The sequence below is a fragment of the Pelophylax lessonae genome (genome assembly GCF_965119305.1).
Source record: "Pelophylax lessonae genome assembly, chromosome: 2".
NCBI lineage: Eukaryota > Metazoa > Chordata > Amphibia > Anura > Ranidae > Pelophylax > Pelophylax lessonae.
In genome coordinates, this window is record NC_138769.1 from 403693155 (window position 1) to 403716313 (window position 23159).

Sequence of the window (23159 nt, forward strand, 5' to 3'; positions counted from 1 at the left end):
AAATGCACTGGGTACGCGATCTGCCTCGGGTGTCAATGTATTCCTAACAACATCCCAAATGCAGTGCATTTACCTGCACTAGATACAGTGTGTTTTTGAAAAGTAGTGCATGCACTACTTTTGGTGCAATCCAAATGAATGGGCTGAAAATGGCACTGCACTGAATTACACAGGAATTACACTGGGGTGAACCAGCCCCTAAAGAGAACCTGTTATTAGGTTAGCTGCAACAACTGGCTTGTTTTTGTAAATGCATGCCTCATGGCTTGATTCTCTATCTCTATACTTCACTTAAAGCGCAGCTCAGAGCAAGGCTTCTTTGAAGATCTATCTAACAGTGTAAACGATTGCTATCAACAGATATCTGTTGTTGCTATAAAAGTTTTAACCACTTGCTGCCAGTATAACTTACTTACATGGCGGCAAGGTGGCACTGCTGCACCCAATCACGAACCTAGTACGTGATCTGACACTTACGGGTCTGGGGGCCCACATGCGTGCTGCCGGCGGTCTGCTCACACTGTGATTAAACGCAGCATGTGCTTATCAGTAGGGACCGCAGACTTGATGTCCGCCAGCACCCAATGATCCTTCGGTACACAGGCAGAAGGGCCATCTGTCTATGTAAACAAAGCAGATCAGTGTTCTGTCCAGAGGGAAGGCATTGATCCTGTGTTTCTGCAAAGCAGGAACATGGATCCATGCCTTCCCCTAGTAAAAGCACCTCCTACACAGTACACAAGCACTGTCTAGGAATACATTTAATCCTTTTATTGCCCCTGATGTTAACCCCATCCTAGCCCGTGTCATTAGTACAGTGATAGTGCATATTTGTTAGCACTGATAACTGTAATAATGTCACTGATCCCCAAAAAGTGTCAAAAGTGTCAGTTATTGTCCAAATTGTCCGCCACAATATTGTAGTACTGCTATAAGTCGTTGATTGGTAATTAGAAAAGAAATAAATACAAATAAATAAAAAAATACCATAGTTCTTAGACACTATAACTTTTGCACAAACTAATCAATGTACGCTTATTGGGATTTTTTTTACCAAAAATATGTAGCAGAATACATATTGGCCTAAATTGATTAAGAAATTTGACTTTTAAAATTTTTTATTGGATATGCTTTATAGCAGAATGTAAAAAAATATAGTTTTTTTTCTAATTGTATTTTTTTGTTTATAGTGCAAAAACTAAAATGCCACTAAAATAAAGCCCTATTTGTGTGCAAAAAAGGACATACATTTGGGTACTGCTTCACACGACTGCGCAATGGTCAGGTAAAATAACAAAAAATTGTCTGGTCATGAAGGGGGTAATTCTTCCAGAGGCCAAGTGGTTAAAGGCTTATATATTAAACCAATTGAGAAAGATTAGCAAAAAGCTTCACATCCTTTTACATCATGAAGCATTAAACAGTACTTAGACTCCTGTGATTTCTTTTAGCTTATGTGTTAGTAACTGCACAATGAGATGTTTAGAAATAAAAGTAGTATTCCAGCCAAAGGTTTGCCAGCAGTAGATCAAATTTGTCTGGTTTGGTCAAATTTCCATCCACCCATGGGCAGGCTGGTTGTACAGAGGTCTATCTCTCTATTCAATAATGTACAACCAGCCTGTCATTTTTTTGTCGCTTGATTGGTACCACCAGCTATGGCTGGCAACACTGATTGCATTCTGGCAGCAAGGAATATTCCTTGCTGTCAGAATACAATTGTTTCAGGGGTGGGGACAACAACAAAAAAGCATCATCTCTAGTCTGCCTTAATTTTCAATTTTATCAGATTTTGTTGCTGTTTGTGCCCCTATCAGGACGATTTCCTTATTGTTTTCTGTCTCAGATAAAGAAAGTAAGTAGGAAATTTCCTGAATTTTGGAAAAATCCCACCTTTAACAATTTACTTAGGAACAAGTGCCCCTATGGGGAGACCCCCCCCCCCCCTTCTGTTACAGCAGCAACTATAAAATGATAGATTTCCTCTCACTTTTTGTCCCAATGACAAAGGTCTGGACCTCCAGTAGGGACACAAAAATCGTCCCTACTGGACTATATGAAAGTAGCAAAACATATTTTGGCTGAAGTTCTGCTTTAATTTTACAACTCCAGCTTTAATAAATTTAACCTCAGATATAGCATTGAATCTCAGAGCAATCAAATTCTACAATCAACTTAAATATCAACTAAGACAGGAAATTGTAGCATAAAATCTGAATATACTTCAAACTATGATTTGAGCATTGTAGAAACACAAAGCAGTTGAAAACATTAATAAATGCAAGGTAGGAAAACCTATTTTCATTAAGACTAATTTTTTTTTCTGATCTTTGATTGGCAGGTAGAGAGACTTTCTGAGCGAGAAACATAGATTTTAATATGAGTTGAATATTTGTCCTTGTACTTTGTGAAATGCCAAACGTCTATCCTTAAATGCACAAAACCTAAGAAATGCTTATAAAGAGGCAACCAGCATGAACTATGTGTGCAAATGTGACATTTAAAAGCACTTCAATTTACAGTGACCTATGCTTTGCATATCAGGAATGAACATGTGTTACAAGTATTATTCACATTAATTATTACTGCACACATTAGTGGGCTGATATATGTGGCATTGGTACCCTAACTTATTTAATTGATGCAGCTTTATAACATGTTATTACCGCATTAGAGACAATGGCCAACACTGTTAATATATATATATATATATATATATATATATATATATATATATATATATACAGTATATGTATATATATACTTTGGGGATTATACCAGTTTTTCCTGTGATTACTAACCTAGATTAATCCCGACCAGCTACTCATAGCACATCCACAGACATAACCAGTTGCCCACCGCACGTGGTGATTCACAGTTCTGATCAGCTGCACACAAGCAAGGTTGGATTCAAACCTCCCTGCTGTGTGCTATAAAGAAAGATTGTAACATTTCCATTCACCGCTGGGGAATCTTGTCATTAGGGATAAATGTAGTATTCATCTGCATCTGTTTCATAGATTAAGCCCATTCCAGAATTTAGCTTTAAAATGCTGGCAGGATCCCACTACACATATTGTTTACTCAGTAATGCCCATACCATGGTATAGACATTCTTTTGTCATTAAAGTGCTTGTAAAGTCAACATAATAAATTCCTGTAATCCACTGTGTTACAGAATTATTTTATGTGCAGTGTGTGTCTTTATTTAAAATTATTGTGATAAATACCTTATTTTCAGTGCCGCTGGGTGCTCACGTGATCCGCCGGAGCTCTCCACCCCTGCTCCGAGCACTGCAGAGGGAGGGGTTGAGATTCCCAGCTGACGTCAGCCAGGAGGAGAGCTCTGGCCGGTCAACTGAGCGCCCAGCATCGCTGTAAATAAGGTATTTATCTTTTATTTTATTTATTTATTTTTTTAATGTGCTCAAGTATCAAATTTTCAAAACATTTCATAACAATGGAAGTGAGTGCCACAGTCTGATAAACTTTTACAAAAGAAGATTTTTTTGAATTGTAACAATTATTGATGAGTTTAGACATGAAGACAAAATCTCCTGCCAGAGAGCAGCATTAAAGATAATCACAAATACATCTGCTAACTGGAATTGCCCGGATATTATCAGGCCATGCAGGTTTCCTCCCATTGGCACCTGACAAACTGTCTCACATCCTAAGCAGATCCCTCCAAAGCCATATCTTTGAGAAGGTAAGTCAACTTAGTAATCACATTGTTGTTTAAGCACTCAAAATTGGCATAAAACACATTTAGAACTTCTGGGAAGGAAGCCTCACAGTTTTCAATGCAGGCCTGTCTTTTTATACCTGTGGCTGCCTGAATGGTCTACCACATGGTTCTAAAAATGTTACTACCAAAAGTTTTCTCTAGCCCCAATCTATACTTCTGTTTTACCTTCTAAATGCCTGCCCTTAACCCCACCACCCTTGCTGCACTGTGTGCTTTCTTATCACCTGTCCTAAATGTAATATTCCTACTTTTGACTAGAGCCCCCACTTCCCCATGGCTTCTGATTGGAAAAATGGCTGACCATCTTGACAGTTGCTTCACAATCCCCACATTTGCAAACATATGCCAATGCCACAGAGCAATACTGCTCCCTTTGCTTGCAGAATCCCCAAACAACGGCCAGTCAGTCCGCTCAAAGCATTCTTGCAAAACAGCAATAGCTCCATCTGTCCCCTCCTAATTGTCATTAGCACTGGCTTTTCCTTTCCTAGGACTTGTGGGTAGGCAGGTACCAAAAAGACTAATATATGGTCTGATATCTCCAAATAAGGATAAGAAACAGCCTTGTACCCACCGCAAACATTGGTATAGACAACACACTGCTTAAAATATATATGATTTTAAATCATCTTCCTAAATTCCCCTGCAACTGTACAGAATCTGTCAGGATTTTTTACCATTTGAGCACTCACAGAGTAATACACCTATTGAATTGCAGTTTTGTAATTTGCATCAGGTTGATATAAACAGCAAAGACAAAAGTAAATTCTCTTGGGAGGCATAAGGGATGACAGTGGAAACAGGAGAGAGGATAGTTGGACTAATAGATTTAGATGGACTTTAAATAAGTGACTAACAAAATAAATGCAAACCCCAGCTAACACCTTTTAGCAGTTACAGCATTCATTTTTATTCTTTTAGGGATAAAGGTTTTAACTGTATGAATAAAATTTGCCAGTAAGAAATTAAGTGCTTTGTCTCAAACTGCCACATTAGCTGAAAAGTACAGTCTGCCAAAGGAACTAGAAGTATAGCTTATTGGCAGGATCAACAGATAAAAAAACATGTTACAGTGGGAACTCAGAAAAATAAAGACTCATGTGTTAATACTAGACAGACTACTTCATCTATGTGATTTTTTTCCCCATAGTTTCACTTTTGTATTCTAAAGTCTCTGGCCTCTTGTACTCTCCATTCTCTACAATCCTATTCATTATATTTTATGTTGTCTTAAGCCCCATACAAACGGGCCGAATGCTGGCAGACAACGGGCAGTTCAACAAAAACAGGCTGACATTCAGCCCATGTGTAAGGCAGTTTGTCCGACAGAAGCATGATAGAAAAACCAGCAGCCAACCAGCTCCCAATGAGGGCGTTCTGGCAGTGGGGGCTGCCCCCTGTTAGAACACAACAGCTCAGCCAGGGAGATCGCTGTACTAACTTTGGATAGTTAGTACAATAAAAGCCCGCCGACATTCGGCCCATGTGTAAGGCACTCAGTCTGACAGAAGCCAGTGTTTGGCTGCCTTCTGGTGGACGAGCACGCTGGAAAATCAGCAGCTGACCGACTCCCAATCGGAGTGTTCTGGCGGGGGGGGGGGCGCATCAGAATACAACAGCTCAGCAGGGAAGATCTACTACCTTTAGATAGTTAGCACAGCGGCTCTGACTAAAGCTGACATTTTTTTCATTCAACCTGCTAGGTTAAATAGAAAAAACTAATAGTGTGTACCAGACTCAATAGCACTGTCCCTACCTCCTTAGTGGAGACAAAAGCTGGCCATACATGGATTGAAATGTGGCTGGTTCAGCAGGGACTGGCTACATTTTGAGCCAAGTATGACCACTGTGGTTGAACAGAAGTTGATCTCCTAGTCGTCTTCTGCACAACTGGCTTGTTGTAAAATTATAGACTGCAGTGCTGATCCATGTATACTGATGGTGGGGAAGTGTCTTCATTGTCACAATACAAAGACACAGTGGGAGGATTCCCTGGGGGGTCAGTTTAGTTTTATTTCTCGTTCAACTTACTGGTTGAAGGAAAAAAATTACCTATCTATGGCCACAGCTAAACTCTAAGGATAATAATAAATGGCACCTGATATTTCATAAATACACAGTAATCCTGCATATTGTAAGCACACCACCTTCCACTAATCAAAAACAGTTGCTTGATGACTTGACACATCAAGAGAAATTATACGAATTTTCATTCCTCTAGCAGGAGTGAGAAATCATTCCTGACCCCTTGTCCGGTCCACCAATAGTTTCCTTTGTCCCCTCTCTTGTTTCTAATCCATGATCAGTTCCTCCTCCCTATCTTCTGATCCAGTGGAACATAATAAGCTGAAGTTCACCATCTCCCCTCCACCATGAAGCAACAGTCAGTTGGTTCTCTGCCTTAACTCCAGACACAACCTTCCCCTTTGCCCTCCAACCCTCTTCAACCCTACTCTAGCCATTCTTCCAATTGTTCTTTAAGATTAGCATTCTCTATTCCTTGTCAATATATAGGTGCCACTGCCTACTCTCTCCCTTCCAGTAATTAAAACTCAACTCAAGGTAGGATCTTTATCGCATACTAACACTGGTCCACTTTGGACCAAAGTGAATCTGCATATCTCATACCTGATGGGCCACTGACAAAGCTGACAGTTGGTGCTACTACAGCAATAGCCTTGATCTTTGGGGGGGGGGGACTTGCTCAGAACTTCCATCATTTATAGAACAACTTATTTTCAAGTGAATACAATGTGCTCCCTAATTGAATGAAGTGGAACTAGTGACATCATTATTCTTTCTTTTCACACTCTAGAATTTTATGCACTCTGCAACTGTTTCCTGTTATATGTGTCTGACAATGTACTGTGACCTTACAGATATTAAATATTATGTATAGTCCCTTGTTGACAGTTAAGGACCCCTGTACATCGCAAGTTGACAATCACTGCTTTAGGCTCTCCTGGTCCACAATCTGTTTTCATTCTACCTCCTCTATTTCTCTGCCCCCAGCCCCACTTAGACAACATTGTGCCCTTTATTTCATCCCTCTTGGTCCACAATTACTGTAGATCAATTTTACATGTTGTCTCCCACAGAATCAGTTAGTGAGATAGTGCACTTGGACAAACAATTTGTCCAGCTAAAACATTAGGCAGTAATGCATACCAGGCCAGACCAAATACATTTGTGAATGAATGAAAATAATTATTTACCAATATTAAATCATGTTGTTCAGAGTGGTTGTTAAAAAAAGTCAGTTACAGGCAAAAGTAAAATAAATCAATCAATTATTAACAGGGCATTTTGCAACTGTACTGAAGTCAGAAATGCTTTACTTTACTTTAATTTTAGTTTTATGTAATACAATAAAGTTGGATTCTAGGAATATCCTTACTTCTAGAGATCCTTTAGTCTTGGGTAATTTATGTGCAACTATGCCTCTTCCCCTGTCTTCCTCTCTCTTTATCACTCTCTGAGAAACAATGATGGTACCTAGGAACACCAGGTCTGCATGGGACACAAATTTATCAGCAACAGGGATATTTAAACCAGTGTGGGCTTCTGGTGTCCTACAGCAATCTTAGATAAGAAAACTGAAGAGCTAGACAGGTAACCTTTTTCTTTACTGGTGTATCTCAATGCTTAAATGACCCCTGCACCTAGGCTATATAGTAAGTATTTACATATTGTGAACATAATGTGAAAGCACTTCAAAATAAGCTCTCATACATCTTTGTAGCTACAGCATTTGTTATCTTTCAATGCCCATACATATGAAAATCACACTTGCACAATAGTCCACATTGCATGTACATGTATGTTACTTTTCTCATAATTTACAAGACATTCAGTGATGATAAATACATTAAGGCTGATTTAATAAAGACATTTAGAACCTTTACAAAATAAATTTAATAAATGTTCACTTCAGATACACATTTATGTGAAAAGCAAATTTATGTTCACTTTAAATACCCAATTATATACAGGTGAAATAAGTAAACAAAAATTTGCTTTCCATAAGACTGGATAATTCAAGTGACTATTCACTCAATTTATTAAGTCAATCAGCTCCTTCAGTGAATCTGCCTCAATGTTTCCATGCAATGGCAACAATAATATAGGGAAGCAGAAAAATAGCTTCCCATGTTTTGTCATCAGTGTTGTATAGTAACATTGAAAGAAACATTTGTCTCTACATTAATAGCTAACTTACAAAAAAGACTAGCTTTTAACAGATTGTCAGGCATATAAATATGCATAGTAAAGCTTGCATTGTTTCTAATTGTGTACAGCATCACTTTGCATATAATATTTTAAAACATGCTCAGCAGGGTGTGAAATACAACACCTTGACTATATGAATAAGCCCAAAGCTACAAGACCTTGTCAGCTTTTGCTATACTTGTTGTAAGGTTTTCGATGCTAGTGGATGCTTAGCCTTTACATTACACACTAATGCTGAGTGAGAGTACAATGTGTGAATTAATTGTTAGTCATCTGAAAATCAACAGTACCAGTTTAATTAAACCATAATACATATAGCAGAAAAATAGTGCTACATTTTTATAAAGGTAACTAAAATATTGCCAATTTTCTTACCAATACAGTAAATTCAAGGAGAAATAGATTAAGGGAATGGAAACTTTAAATAATCTTTTTTTCATGTTCAAATATTTTTTCTTCAGGTTTTTAACTTTTCCATACAGCAATCAAGAAAGATAGAATGTGCATTTTAAAGTATTGACTATATACAGTGGGCTGAGGCCATAGATTCTGGGCCAGATTAACATACATTACAACTTTAGGTCATAAGCCAATGAGTACAGCAATGATGGCATATGCAGGAAACAATGTATCCCATAGGAAGTGGTAAAAAAGTGAGGAAAGAGAAGTAGATAGGTGGTGGGGTAGGAGAAGAAGGGCAAAGGGTGGTTCCTGGTGGGCCTACTTTATGTTGAAATCACTACTGGTGGTGATAAAAGTTAAGAGCATGCCATTATGGGTCATTTATCATGGAATCAAAGTTTACTTTCATAGAATACTTTTAGAGGAATAGGTCATGTAGGGTAGCATAGGGCCGTATTCTAGCGATATTGCGGAGGTTAAGGCGGCATGATTTGGACAGGGATTGGATGTGAGTCTGAAAGGACAGTGCAGAGTCCAGGGTTACCCCTAGCACCCTGGCATGTGTGGAAGGACTAATAGTTGTTCCATTGATCTTGACAGAGAATTCCGGGGAAGGGGCACGTGGAGGAGGAAATATTATGAGCTCGGTTTTAGATAGATTCAGTTTGAGGAAGTGGTGAGACATCCAGGCTGATATGTCTGTTAGTAGATCAGTGATGCGGGAGGAGACTGATGGGGTGAGCTGAGGGGTAGAGAGGTAGATTTGGGTGTCATCAGCATAGAAATGGTAGTGGAAGCCATGGGAGGCCATTAGCTGACCCAGGGAGGAGATATAGATTGAGAATAGTAGCGGTCCTAGGACAGAACCTTGGGGGACCTCAACAGTAAGAGGAGTTGCAGGGGAGTAAGTGGAATTGTAAGTGACACTGAAGGTGCGGTGAGATAGGTAAGATTCGAACCAATGGAGAGCACAGCCACGGAGACCGAGCAAACTGAGTTTTTTGAGAAGGAGGGGGTGGTCAACAGTATCAAAGGCAGCAGAGAGGTCCAAGAGTAAGAGTATTGAGTAGTGACCATTGGTTTTAGAATATAGTGTAAATAGGGCCAGAGGACAGAATCAAAGGCTTTTATAATGTACAATGACAACAAGTATGCTGGAAAATGCAATCTTCATAGTGCTACTATAAGGAAAGTGGCCCGAAGAATATTGTCACTCACTTGGCAGAGGCGGGGATAAACCTGACTTAAGTAGATAGGTGGTGGGGTAGGAGAAGAAGGGCAAAGGGTGGTTCCTGGTGGGCCTACTTTATGTTGAAATCACTACTGGTGGTGATAAAAGTTAAGAGCATGCCATTATGGGTCATTTATCATGGAATCAAAGTTTACTTTCATAGAATACTTTTAGAGGAATAGGTCATGTAGGGTAGCATCAATCTCGCTGTGGACCATGGCACATGTTACTTGATTTTTAACTTAAAATTGGACTATGAGTGGAGGTTTTCCAGGCAGCCACTGCTGTCTGTTTAGGAGCTGGTATGTATAATTTGTAAAATAATCTTGAATTGTGGGGGGGGGGGGGCACATTTTTTGAAAAGTTATATTGGGATCTGTAGCAATAGATTTGTGGAGAGAAAATAAAAAACCTTTGTGCAAAACTTGTGCACTATGAGGCATTTCCACCAGACATGTAGATGTGTTCTCAATTTCTTGCAGCCCTGAAAGTACTCTGAAAGATAATTTGGCACAAATTTAGAAACGCGTGCTGGGACCAGGTACCAGTGGGAGAGGACTTCAGCATGGCAAAGTTCACAGAGCAGGACTTAGTGACAAGCCATATGTCAGTCCAAACTTTGGGTTCTACAGTGACACCAAGGTCAGACTCTCACTTGCTAACATAGGATGGGGGACTTGGGAAGAGCTTGAAAAGCATTGTAAGGCATAAGGTGGAGATTTTACTTAGGGTGTGGGGGTATTTTTGTACATATGTTCAAACGTGGTAAGCTGATAAATGGACAAGTGGGAAAATGAGCTAGAAAGATTAAAGCATTGACATAGCACTAGGAAAGAGAGGATCCAATCAAGGCCTGCTCATTGGTGCAATCTAGTTAGTGTAAGATCAGCCCAGATGCAGAAAGGGGCAGGAGAGCTATAGGCTGGATAGAATGAGGGGCTCTGAGTGAAGAATAACATAGGAAAATAAGGTGAGAGGAGACCTACCTGATATTAATGTGGTCCAAATGGGTAAGGACATGTAAAGTGATAGGGTTCATGATATATCTATGTTCTTTTGGGGCAAGCTAGAGAAAGTTAGTGATTCACACTTTGTTGCTTTCAGGCTTATCCATTGAGGGGGATTTCTGTTGTTGCATGCGGTTTGGTCAGTTGGGCCATCTGAGTGGCATTGTAATACTTTATCAGAGGAGGAGCTGCAGACTGCCACATATTTTAAGAAAAAAAATGGTGGGCCTAGGGAGTCTTGGGCAAACATGTCATTATATAAACTGAAAACAACATTGTTGAAGTATGCACAGGTAATGCAAGGGTATGTTAACCAGAAACACTTGGAAAAGGTACAAGATTTTGGGAAGGAGGGTCATTTAAACCACCATGTTTTTGCCCAACCATGATATATGCTGAGGTGCCTATAATGCCATCAAAGAGGTGAGTTTAGTTATCATGGGAGAGGGGGGTAGCTGGCTAGATATAACAAATAGTACATAGCAGTTAGGTGGATGGCCGACTATAGGATGGAATCAGTAGACAGGGAGGCAAAAACTTGTGGGGAGAGTTAAAGTAAAGGCCTTTGATTTGGTTTGATTGACCTCCAAGTCAGGGATGGCAGCAAACTGTTCAAGGATCTGCAATAGGTTGAGGGTGATAACATGAGGAGAAGTGATAAAAAGAAGAATGATGTTGATGAACATGCTGAGCTTGTGGTGGTGTCTCGCTACATCAAAGCTGTCTAGTGAAAAATGGATTACTTGGGCTAGGGGTTCAATGGAGAGGGCAAAAAATAGGGGAGAGAAGAGGCAGCCTAGTCCTGTCCCCCAAGCTATAAGGAATAACTTAGACCTACTGTATATCCAGAATATTTAAGATAGGCTTGAGGGAAAGTATGAAGGGAAGAAATCCAATTGAGGAAATAAGGACGGAACTTCCAATGTCCCAGAATATTATTATTATACAGGATTTATATAGCGCCAACAGTTTGCGCAGCGCTTAACAAAATGAAGGCAGACATTACAGTTACACTACAATTTGGAACAAAAGGAATCAGAAGGCCCTGCTCATTAGAGCTTACAATCTAAAAGGGAGGGTCAATTGATACAAAAGGCAATAGCTGTGGGGGATGAGCTGATGGAGCAAGTGAAACAGTGTTATTAGTTAGTAGCCGGGTAGGCTTCTTTAAAGAGAAGGGTTTTCAGGGATCTTCTAAAGATGGATAGATTAGGGAACAGTCGGACAGATTGGGGTAGAGAGTTCCAAAGAATGGGAGAAGCTCTGGAGAAATCCTGGAGGCGAGCATGGGAAGAGGTGACAAGGGAGCTAGAGATCAGGAGGTCTTGGGAGGACCGAAGAGAGCGACTTGGTTGATATTTTGAGATCAGGTTAGTGATGTAGCTGGGGGCAGAGTTGTGGATGGCTTTGTAAACTATTGTTAGCACTTTGAATTTTATTCGTTGGGTGAGTGGAAGCCAGTGCAGGGATTGGCAGAGAGGGGTGGAGGACACTGAATGGTTGGTAAGGGGGATAAGTCTTGCAGCAGCATTCATTATGGATTGAAGGGGGGATAATCTATGTAAGGGTAATCCAATGAGGAGGGAGTTGCAATAGTCGAGGCGAGAGATAACCAGGGCGTGAATTAAAAGCTTGGTGGTGACATTGGTTAAAAAGGGCCGTATTCTAGCGATATTGCGGAGGTTAAGGGGGCATGATTTGGACAGGGATTGGATGTGAGTCTGAAAGGACAGTGCAGAGTCCAGGGTTACCCCTAGCACCCTGGCATGTGTGGAAGGACTAATAGTTGTTCCATTGATCTTGACAGAGAATTCCGGGGAAGGGGCACGTGGAGGAGGAAATATTATGAGCTCGGTTTTAGATAGATTCAGTTTGAGGAAGTGGTGAGACATCCAGGCTGATATGTCTGTTAGTAGATCAGTGATGCGGGAGGAGACTGATGGGGTGAGCTGAGGGGTAGAGAGGTAGATTTGAGTGTCATCAGCATAGAAATGGTAGTGGAAGCCATGGGAGGCCATTAGCTGACCCAGGGAGGAGATATAGATTGAGAATAGTAGCGGTCCTAGGACAGAACCTTGGGGGACCTCAACAGTAAGAGGAGTTGCAGGGGAGTAAGTGGAATTGTAAGTGACACTGAAGGTGCGGTGAGATAGGTAAGATTCGAACCAATGGAGAGCACAGCCACGGAGACCGAGCAAACTGAGTTTTTTGAGAAGGAGGGGGTGGTCAACAGTATCAAAGGCAGCAGAGAGTTCCAAGAGTAAGAGTATTGAGTAGTGACCATTGGTTTTAGAATATAGTGTAAATAGGGCCAGAGGACAGAATCAAAGGCTTTTATAATGTACAATGACAACAAGTATGCTGGAAAATGCAATCTTCATAGTGCTACTATAAGGAAAGTGGCCCGAAGAATATTGTCACTCACTTGGCAGAGGCGGGGATAAACCTGACTTAATCGCTTTATTATAAAAAAAAAAACTGTGATAAAAATGGCACCAATAAATCAGTGAATATGTGAATAAGAAACAGCAGCTGCCCCTTTAAGAGTAAATAACACCTGTAAACATGAAGTATGAAAAGGTTTGGGGCTACTCCTCATAAAGTAAACAATATGCTTATTACAAATGAAAAACTCCTCAGTCCTCAATAAATCATTAAACAAAGAACACAACATCCATCATAAAAAGTCCTCCAATCACCGTGCCTTAAAGTGACATATAGGGTTTATTTACTAAAGGCAAATAGATTGTGCACTTTGCAAAGAGCAGTTGCTCCAGGGCTTAGTAAATGGGAGGACGCTGCCAATTTCCACCATTCAATCATGTTCAAGCAAAAATGCTGTTTTTTTTATTTTCCTTGCATGTGATTGGATATTATTTGCAAAGTGAAGCTTTACCTCATTTACTAAGCTCTGGAGCAACTGCACTTGCAGAGTGCAACTACACTTTGCAAAGTGCACAGTTTATTTACCTTTAGTAAATAAACCCCATAGTTCTTCCTTCAATTTAAGTACTCTACCACATGTGAAAGAAGTGCTCACTCACCAACTATAAATGACAACTGAAAGGTCTTGGTCGCTTTTTACAATAATCAGAAGGGTTTCCTTGGATCACTCTTCAGATGGTCATGGGGCAAAGATAGGATAAGTCCACAGCACTCAGACACTCGAATAAGAGAGGTTTATATTCGAGTGTCTGAGTGCTGTGGACTTATCCTATCTTGGCCCTGGGACCATCTGAAGAGTGATCCAAGGAAATCCTTTTGATCATTGTAAAAAGAGATCAAGACCTTTCAGTGGTCATTTGTAGTTGGTGAGTGAGCACTTCTCTCACACGTGGTGGAGCACTTAAATTGAAGGAGGAACTATATGTCACTTTAAGGCACAGTGATTGGAGGACTTTTTTTGATGGACTATTGTGTTTTTTGTTTAATGAGTCATAGAGGAGTCTTTTGTTTGTAATAAGCATAATGTTCCCTTTATGATGAGTAGCGCCAAACCTTTTTTCATACGTCATGACTTGATCTCTTTGTATCAAAGATCCTAAGATGGACTTCAAGTGCATTGTGAGGATCTTAGCCAGTAATTTAATATTGAAATTCAAAAAAGAGATCGGCCTGTAATTTGCCCTGGTATTGGCAGCATTAGGTTTTGAAAGCATAGAAATAATGGCCCTAAGAGTCTTCTGGTGCAACATTCTGCCTTTCAGAAGACTGTTAAAGGCAGTAATCCACAATTTTCTTGTAATGTGCGGTGGGGAATCCATCAGAGCCAGTTTTAATTCAATAGTGTTTCAAAGCTGTAATCGGTCATTGTTGGTAATAATATATATTATTATACATTTTCCTTTGCTCTTTTTTTCACCTTCTTATTTCCACTTGCTGTGCAAAGCCATTTGTTTACAGAATTTAGAGCCTCAAACCTGCACACACATATACATACATGGCACATCAAAGCAGTGACTAGTACCATTTCAGACAGCTACATCTGAAGTTTCAAGCAGACAAAACCATCCTCAAGGCAGGCCATTATTACTGTGTTGTCTCCTTGAATAATTCAGAAAACAAAACAAAACATAACATAGATAGATAACTTAAAATCGGCTCAAAAACGATTGTAGTTTTCTCTAAAATGTCTTGGAAAAAATATCAGGAAAAGGGTCACTTGTAAATAAGCCCAGTTTTCCAGACGAGACATTAGGTAACATGGTGGGTACCTGCATCAAAATGGATTACAGTAATTGCCAAAAAAAATTATAAGAATTATAAAAATAATAATTTCATGATCCTCGGGTGTACTTCTACATGGTGATTAAAAGCAAACAAAAAACCATTATAGAAGGTATGGTAGTACAATTTAAAAAAAAGGCAATAAGTTACAGTTTGGCTTTGTTCACATGTGCCATTTCACATTTATGAAAAGATAAAATAAAATAAATAAATTCTAATTATTTAGGGCTTGAATTTGCCCAGTATGGTTTTACTGTATCAATGGTTATTCTATTTTCACTCATGAATACTGTTACATTCATTACAGTGTGCCTGTTGTCAAGCACTGCAGAAAAAAAATGTTGACTTTTCTAAATAAATGCTAATAAAATATATTAGCCCAACAGTTATTTTGGGTTACAGGCCATAAATATACACAAGGACTGTGTTATCTGGTGGCTGCACAATGAACAGTGAGGTTAAATACTAGCAAACGGCTGTATTTTAATGATTTCTGCTCTGGCATTACGTTACTTTAAGTTCTGCAGTAAACATTTCTGAGAGCTATTATTATTCTGGGGTGAGATTAAGAAAGCTGTAAAACAAATATCGCTGCATCCAATAAAAAGAATATAAAAAAGCACTTTTAAATAGCACTTTACAAATGGCCAAATTAAATAGCACTGAAATTACATTACAGACATACATTGCCAATAATGGCAGTAATAAATTAAGAATATTATCTTACATTTGCTGTCAATTGTGCTACTCATTTCTAGAAACCAGCTAGAGAGAAAAACATGTTATTTCTCTTTCTAGAGGGCAGAAGTTTATTTTCTCTTATGAAGAAAAATATATTCTGTTTATGCTGACTTTTTCTACTCCTATAGCTGTAAGGGCCTTTCAAAACATTGGGTAATGAGATACTCAGTATTGTGATGGTGTACAAACCATAGTAAGGTATTTTATCAGGGACCACAACAAATACAAGTTTTGCCCATCATTGCCCCCATCATAAAACTATTGATTCCTCTTTCACATTCCAAGCAGCCACATTTATCCTTGCTACAATATAGCAAAGGAGTTTTTTGTGAAGAAAAGAGAACAGTCTTAAATCAACCTGAAAAAGCGTCCAATATGTAGGAAAACCTCTGTAGGCAATAGAGGCACTTAGGGGTTGATTTGCTAAAGGCAAATAGACTGTGCACTTTGCAAAGTGCAGCTGCACGGTGCAAGAGAAGTTGCTCCAGAGCTTAGTAAATGAGCAAAAAGCTCTGCTGACTTCCATCATCCAATCATGTGTAAGCAAAAATGCTGTTTTTTTTTTTTCTTGCACGTGTATAGGTATTCTTTGCAAAGTGAAGCTTTACCTAATTTACTAAGCTCTGAAACCACTGCACTTGCAGAGTGCAACTGCACTTTCCAAAGTGCAAAGTCTATTTGCCTTTAGTTAATCAACCCCTAAGGTTCTTGTATTTACCATTGCTCCTTTGCCAACATTAGCACTGTCCAAATTTCTAATGCAATGCTGAAAGTGACCCTACAAAAAACAAAAAAACAAAAATCAAAAAAAGCGTCTTTTAACCACTTACGAAGCAGGCCTATTTCTGGCACATGTTGTTTACACGTTAAAATCAGTATTTTTTTGCTAGAAAATTACTTAGCACCCCCAAACATTATATATATATTTTTTAAGCTGAGATCCTAGAGACTTTATACTTTATGTCACGCCGCTTGCGCCGCTGTCTTACAATTGCAATTTCTTTGGAAAAAATACACTTTTTTTAAATAAAAAAAATAAATAAATTAGAAAACAGTAAAGTTAGCCCAATTTATTCTGTACAATCTGAAAGATAATGTTACACCGAGTAAATTGATACCTAACATGTCATGTTTCAAAATTACGCATGCTTGTGGAATGGCGAAACACTTTGGTACCTAAAAATCTCCAAAGATGATGCTTTAACATTTTCTACAGGTTACCTGTTTAGATTTTGCAGAGGAGGTCTAGTGTTATAATTATTGCTCTCACTCTAATGATCACAACGATACCCCACATGTGTGGTTTGAACACCATGTACATATGTGGACGCCACTTTCGTATGCATTTGCTTCTGCGTGCGTAAACGTCTGTAAAAACGCCTGTAAAATACCTGCAAAAATGCCCATAAAAATGCCTGAAAAAACGCCCATAAAAACGCCTGTAATAGCAACGCCAAGATGTGAACGGAGCCTTATTGGAAAAAAATGCTCTTCTTTATTCAAAAAAATTACAATAAAACATGTTTATAACTATGCTGCACAGATGAAGCCAGATTCCAATGATTCACAAAGTATACTGTATGTATCCAGTGAAATATCACAGAGATATGGTATAAAATACTGCATAGGTATCTGTTATGTCCTTATGTCCAACCAGCAGTTCTTCCTTCCTGTGCTCAGCAGTGGAAGTGCAGGAGGTATGAGTACTTGCTGGCTGGACCCTCCCCATGATGCATTGCATTTCCCAATGTGGGGTTGCATCTGAAGCATAGGAATACATCAAGATGTATGTGTTTGTATGATTCCTGTTCATGGTGGCTCACAATAACTATAAATAACTGGTCAAGTGAAGAGAGTATTTGCATTACCTTCATATATATCCTTGAAAAGGTGGACAAATGTTGGATGGTATGAAAATTGTTTCCCAGTAAAAAATCCACATTTTTGGACACCAAGATCCTTTGTGATGTGCTGTTATTTTATATGGTATTTTTTTTTTGGACCTCTGTCGGTTAATTCATAAGAAAACCTCAATATATCCGAACTGAAGACTCTTGCCAAACCCTTTCTTACTATTTGTTTTTCATTTCCTGAATTCTATTGCAAACTCTGGTTGTTAAAATTGTTGTACCTATCCTAGAACCTGCTTTTCCATGGGTAAAAATTTTATGCTTTTTTTTAATGGGGCTTACATTCTTTTATTTTTGTTTTAATTTACTACCCAGTCTTACAATAAAACATATTAGATTGAAGCAGTACTTCATAGTCCCAATGTGTTTACACAGCTGCCATAGCTGTTTATTCATGACCACTCGAATGCTTATGCCAAAATGCAAAGCAGGGGCATTCTATTGACTCTTGAGTCTTGACTAAGACTTCATCCATAGTTCCAATGTAAATAAAACATAGGATGTTGATATAAAGCCAGCCATTGAATTAGATAAGAATGTTTGGTTTTCATGATCTGACAATACTTTGAAGTCAGAAAGGCTCTGGTCTCCTGAGCTTATAGGCAATCGAAAGGTAGGTGCATGTGTTCTAGTCCCAAACTATGTCGGAAGATTTTTTAATAGTCAGAATATGGAAAGTAGTTACAGTTTACCGTAAAGTAGAATGTTGTTTTTTGGTATATTGCAGTTTCCTGCCTAGAAGAAAATGCTGCTGATGTCTTTTTATCTCTCTCCCATCAAGCGGGTATTGAAAGTAAAAAAAAAAAAAGGTAAAAAAGTGTACCTGTGAAGTTTCATCTCTATAGCATGTCCAGAACCAGAAAAAAAAAGCATTTTTCTTATAATTATTAACCTTCCTGGCGGTATGATTCTGTCAGGAATTCTGTACCAAAAGCGGTACAATTCTTTTCATGGAAATTTGGCGTTATGTATTATAGGCCTACAATTCTTAGTAATTACTGACTTAAACCTGACCAAAACAAGACTCTAGTAGACATCCCAGATGTGATAAATTTGAAACACAAACACGTGAATTATAATCGAATCAATAATATAATTTTATTATATAATATATAATATATATAATAAAATTATATTATTGATTAGATTATAATTCATGCGTTATATATTATATATATATATATATATGTGTGTGTATATATATATATATATATATATATATATATATATATATATATATATATATATATAACGCATGAATTATAATCAAATCAATAATATAATTTTATATATATATATATATATATATATATATATATATATATATATATATATGTGTGTATATAGTTATATATATATATATATATATATATATATATGTATATACACACACACATATATATATACATATATATATATATATATATATACATATATATATATATGCATATAATATATATAATATAAAATGTGTAATGTGTTTGTGTTTTGTGCAATGTTTTTTTTTTTTTTTGAATTTCCCTCCCTAGTTCCGCTCCCATGCAGCATTGCTGCTGCAGGGAACGGAACTAGGAAGTCATCAGACCGACGGAGAGCGGCGGGGATCTCGGCTGGCGGTCACAGCAATGAGAGATCATCGCTGGATCGCCAAGAGAAGGTAAGAGAACACCGCTGCGCTCTCTGCACATCCACCCCGAGCGTGACTCGGGGATACCGATCCTGGTATGAAAAATCCACCCCGAGTCACGCTCGGGGTTACCGCCAGGGAGGTTAATACAGCAGTGTGGGTTCAGTGGGTTCAGTGTGGGTTCTGGACATGCTACAGAGCTGAAACTTCACAGGTACACTTTTTTGACACCCCAGACCCTAAATCCAAAAAATTCATGCCTGCCCCTAGAGACGCCAAAAAAATGCCGGATAAATGCCAGCAATAAAAAATGCAAGGTGTAGAGAAGCCGCCACAATGCTGTATTAATAATTATAAGAAAAATGCTTTTTTTCTAGTTCTGGACATGCTACAGAGATGAAACTTCACAGGGACATTTTATGGACCCCCCAGACACTAAATCCAAAAAAAGTCATGCCTGCCTCCATAAATGCCCGATAAATGCCTGCAAGAAAAACGGCCAGGTGGAGAGAAGACATATTCCTGTGCTAATAAAAATTACAAGAAAAATGCTCTTTTTTTTCTGGTTCTGGACATGCTACAGAGATGAAACTTCACAGGGACACTTTTTAGACCCCCCCAGACACTAAATCCAAAAAAGACATGCCTGCCTCCAAAGACGCCCAAAAAATGCCCGATAAATGCCAGCAAAAAAAAATGCAAGGTGTAGAGAAGCCACCACACTTTGTGTTAATAATTATAAGAAAAATGCTTTTTTTTATGGTTCTGGACATGCTACAGAGATGAACCTTCACAGGGACACTTTTGGGACCCCCCAGACACTAAATCCAAAAAAAGTCATGCTTGCCTCCAAAAATGCCCGATAAATGCCTGCAAGAAAAACGGCCAGGTGGAGAGAAGACATATTCATGTGCTAATAAAAATTATAAGAAAAATGCTCTTTTTTTCTGGTTCTGGACATTCTACAGAGATGAAACTTCACAGGTACACCTTTTAGACCCCCCAGACACTAAATCCAAAGAAATCTCATTTTTTTTTCAATAATTTTTTCAATAATTGGCTCTCTATCAAAAACGACAATTTTTAAGAACTTTTTTTTTTTTTTTTTTTTTTTTTAGAACTTTTTTTTAGTGTGACTGAGCATGACCCAGAACCATCATATTCTGATTGGCCAAATACAAAGTCGTACAAAGTCGTCTATCATATAAGTCGCGTAAAAAAATTCACAAGCCATGCTGAAGTCGCGCCGAAGTCACGCTAAAAGTCGCGCTAGAAGTCGCCTCTTATGAGGCGACTTAGAGGTCGTGGCAGTGTGAACCAGCTCTTAATGTACTGCTCAGAAAAATATTTGTTGTCAGCTGCCATCTTTGGACACTATTTTAATTATTTGTTGACTCGGCAAAACAAAGCTAGAGGAACACTAAAGTTTGAACAAAAATATTTAGAGTAAGCTTTTTTTTTTTCTGAGGGCTCTAAATGTATTAAAGGACAGTGAATTGTAAATGATCCCTCCATATATGGAATTGTTGATTATCTATATGAGTGACAGGTTAAAAATATAATTTAGGTTAGTGCAGTCTGGGATGGGTTGTGTCATATATATTTTTTATTTTTAAAATTTTATTATTTTATTCATTTTCAAATGATATATATAAATATGTGTAAGTGTGTGTTTGTTATAACTATGGCACCAAATCTTAATACGTGCTTTCTATTTCTATTTAACTAAGTTGTTTTAATATATGTAGATAGGAATGGAGGGATGGCTCTTCTCTGAAACAAGTAGCACCTTGATATTGCATTTCTTTACTTTTGAATGATATGCAAGATACCAACTAATTTTCTGCGTATATTTCAGTATTGAGATCAATAGTAAAGAGATCACATGACTCAATTGTCCATAATACTCCACTCTCTGGAATTGAAAAAATATGACCTAGCGGTGTTACACTAAGACTATATTTTAGAACAATCGATGTAGTAGACAGAATAAGACATTTATTATAGCAGGTATATTAATTTTATAAGTAATTTTATAAGTACTAGATTTCAGCACTATGAGCTTGACATTGGTAGTTTTTTGCATATCATTACTGGCATTGAAAACTAAGCCAAACCTCAAGCCTGTCTAATGTCGGGGTATATTTGTGTACCCATCAAGTTTACCTTCTTCCAAACAAAAGTATAGGAAAAGGGAAAAACCTCCAACAATTTTAAAAAAATGTATCAAAAGTTTAAAATGCACTTTAGCATAATAATTATAGCCAATTAATTCAATGAACTGATCTCTCAAGAGCATTTTCCTTTGATATGCTTCTTCAGATGTATGTTGTCTGCATTGTCAGGATGCTTATATAGTTTCATATTTAAATGAACGAAAAAAAAAAAAAACAACAAATGAACCACTTAGCGACCGCCCCATGTACATTTCCTGCAGCAGGACAGGCCACTCTGTGCCAGATCACATACCTAGAATGTGATCTGACACTTCTGGGCCTGGGGCGAGCGTGCGCACTGTTGGCAACCCTCTTCCACTGTGATTATACACAGCGGGAGCCCAGCAGCGGGTACCGCAGACTTAATGTCTGCTGGTGCACGGATAAGACAGTACAGAGGCAGAACAACAATCTGCCTATGTAAAAAAGGATGATTGTCATTCTGTCAGAGAGGAAGGTACTGATCCTGTGTTTTTGCTAAGCAGGAACACATTTCTTTGCCTTCCCGCAGTCAAAGCACCTCTCCACAGTTAGTAAGCACAACTTAGGCATACATTTAACATTTTGATTGCCCCTAATAATAACCCCTTCCCTGCCAGTGTCATTAGTACAGTGACAGTGCATTTTTTTTAGCTGTATTAGTCTCTCTGGTCCCTAAAAAGGTTTAAAAAGTGTAATTTAGGAGTCCCATTTGTCCACCACAATATCACAGTCCTGCTATAGGTCGCTGATCACTGCTATTACTAGTAATAAATAAATAAATAAATAAAAATATCCCATAGTTTGTAGGCTCTATAATTTTTGAGCAAACCAATCAATATATGCTTATTGGGATTTGTTTACCAAAAATATGTAGCAGAATACATATTGTGCTACCCTTTTCTAACTAAATGAACAGCTCATATAATGGGTTATTCAACGGTGTGAATATTATAAATATTGGTAAAAGTGGAAATAAATGGGTGTGGATCACTCCAATAAACTCAAATATATGGTGCAACAATTACCCATACAAAATAATGCAAAAACAATATATACAAATTGGTAAAATTACGTGCAACGATATTAATATAAATTAATTAAATTAATTAGTGACAGTCCATAGAAACGTGACTAAAGTGCAAAGGTGCTGTATAAAAAGTCTCTTTCGTGCAATTTGCGGTTGGTGGTGACTCCTGTGACCCTCTGTTTTACCCTTCAGTGCTCAAAGGTAAGGTAGCCCACTTACCAGATGTAGTGGATTCTTAGGGCATACGCCAAAAAGAATCTATATGCGCTTGTATGTATCTCCTGGTTTCAGATGATCCGGTTCCGTGTTGAGCCCATATAAACTCGGGATAGACAAGAAAAGAAAATGCTCCTCATAGTGTAAAAAGGTAACGACCTTTATTTTCACTCGAACACATTGTAAAACACACTCTTCATATTAAAAACATCCGGAAAAAGTCCATATAAACACTGTAGTAAAACCTCCAAATACAGTATGAACACTTGTGCAAACTCGCAAGAAAAAACGGTGAAGGGTCACAACAAAAAAGGGGGTGCCCGTTTAAGGGTCAAATAGTAGGTAGATTGCCGCTACTGAGCTCCTGTATTGCCTCGCGGCACGATATGACAGGACGCTGGTGTGGCTCCGCTGTTTGCGCCATACCCGGAAGTGGTGTAACCGGCGTGCGGTCCAGCAGTAGCTGAGAGCGAGGCAGCGTGAAGTTGGTACGCACGCTGCCTCGCTCTGAGCTACTGCTGGACCGCACGCCGGTTACACCACTTCCGGGTACGGCGCAAACAGCGGAGCCACACCAGCGTCCTGTCATATCGTG

General features: G+C 38.5%; 1 protein-coding gene across 1 annotated transcript in view; it reads right to left on the bottom strand.

The window, feature by feature from the left end:
• The window catches only part of LOC309548130 (autism susceptibility gene 2 protein homolog), a gene marked incomplete at its 3' end in the record, with an annotated part of 1398280 nt that overhangs the window by 44356 nt on the left and 1330765 nt on the right, over positions 1–23159 (bottom strand). The window contains exon 6 of the mRNA XM_082248095.1: positions 16305–16364. Coding sequence (XP_082104221.1) covers positions 16305–16364 — 60 coding nt within the window. The remainder of the gene's footprint in view (positions 1–16304; positions 16365–23159) is intronic.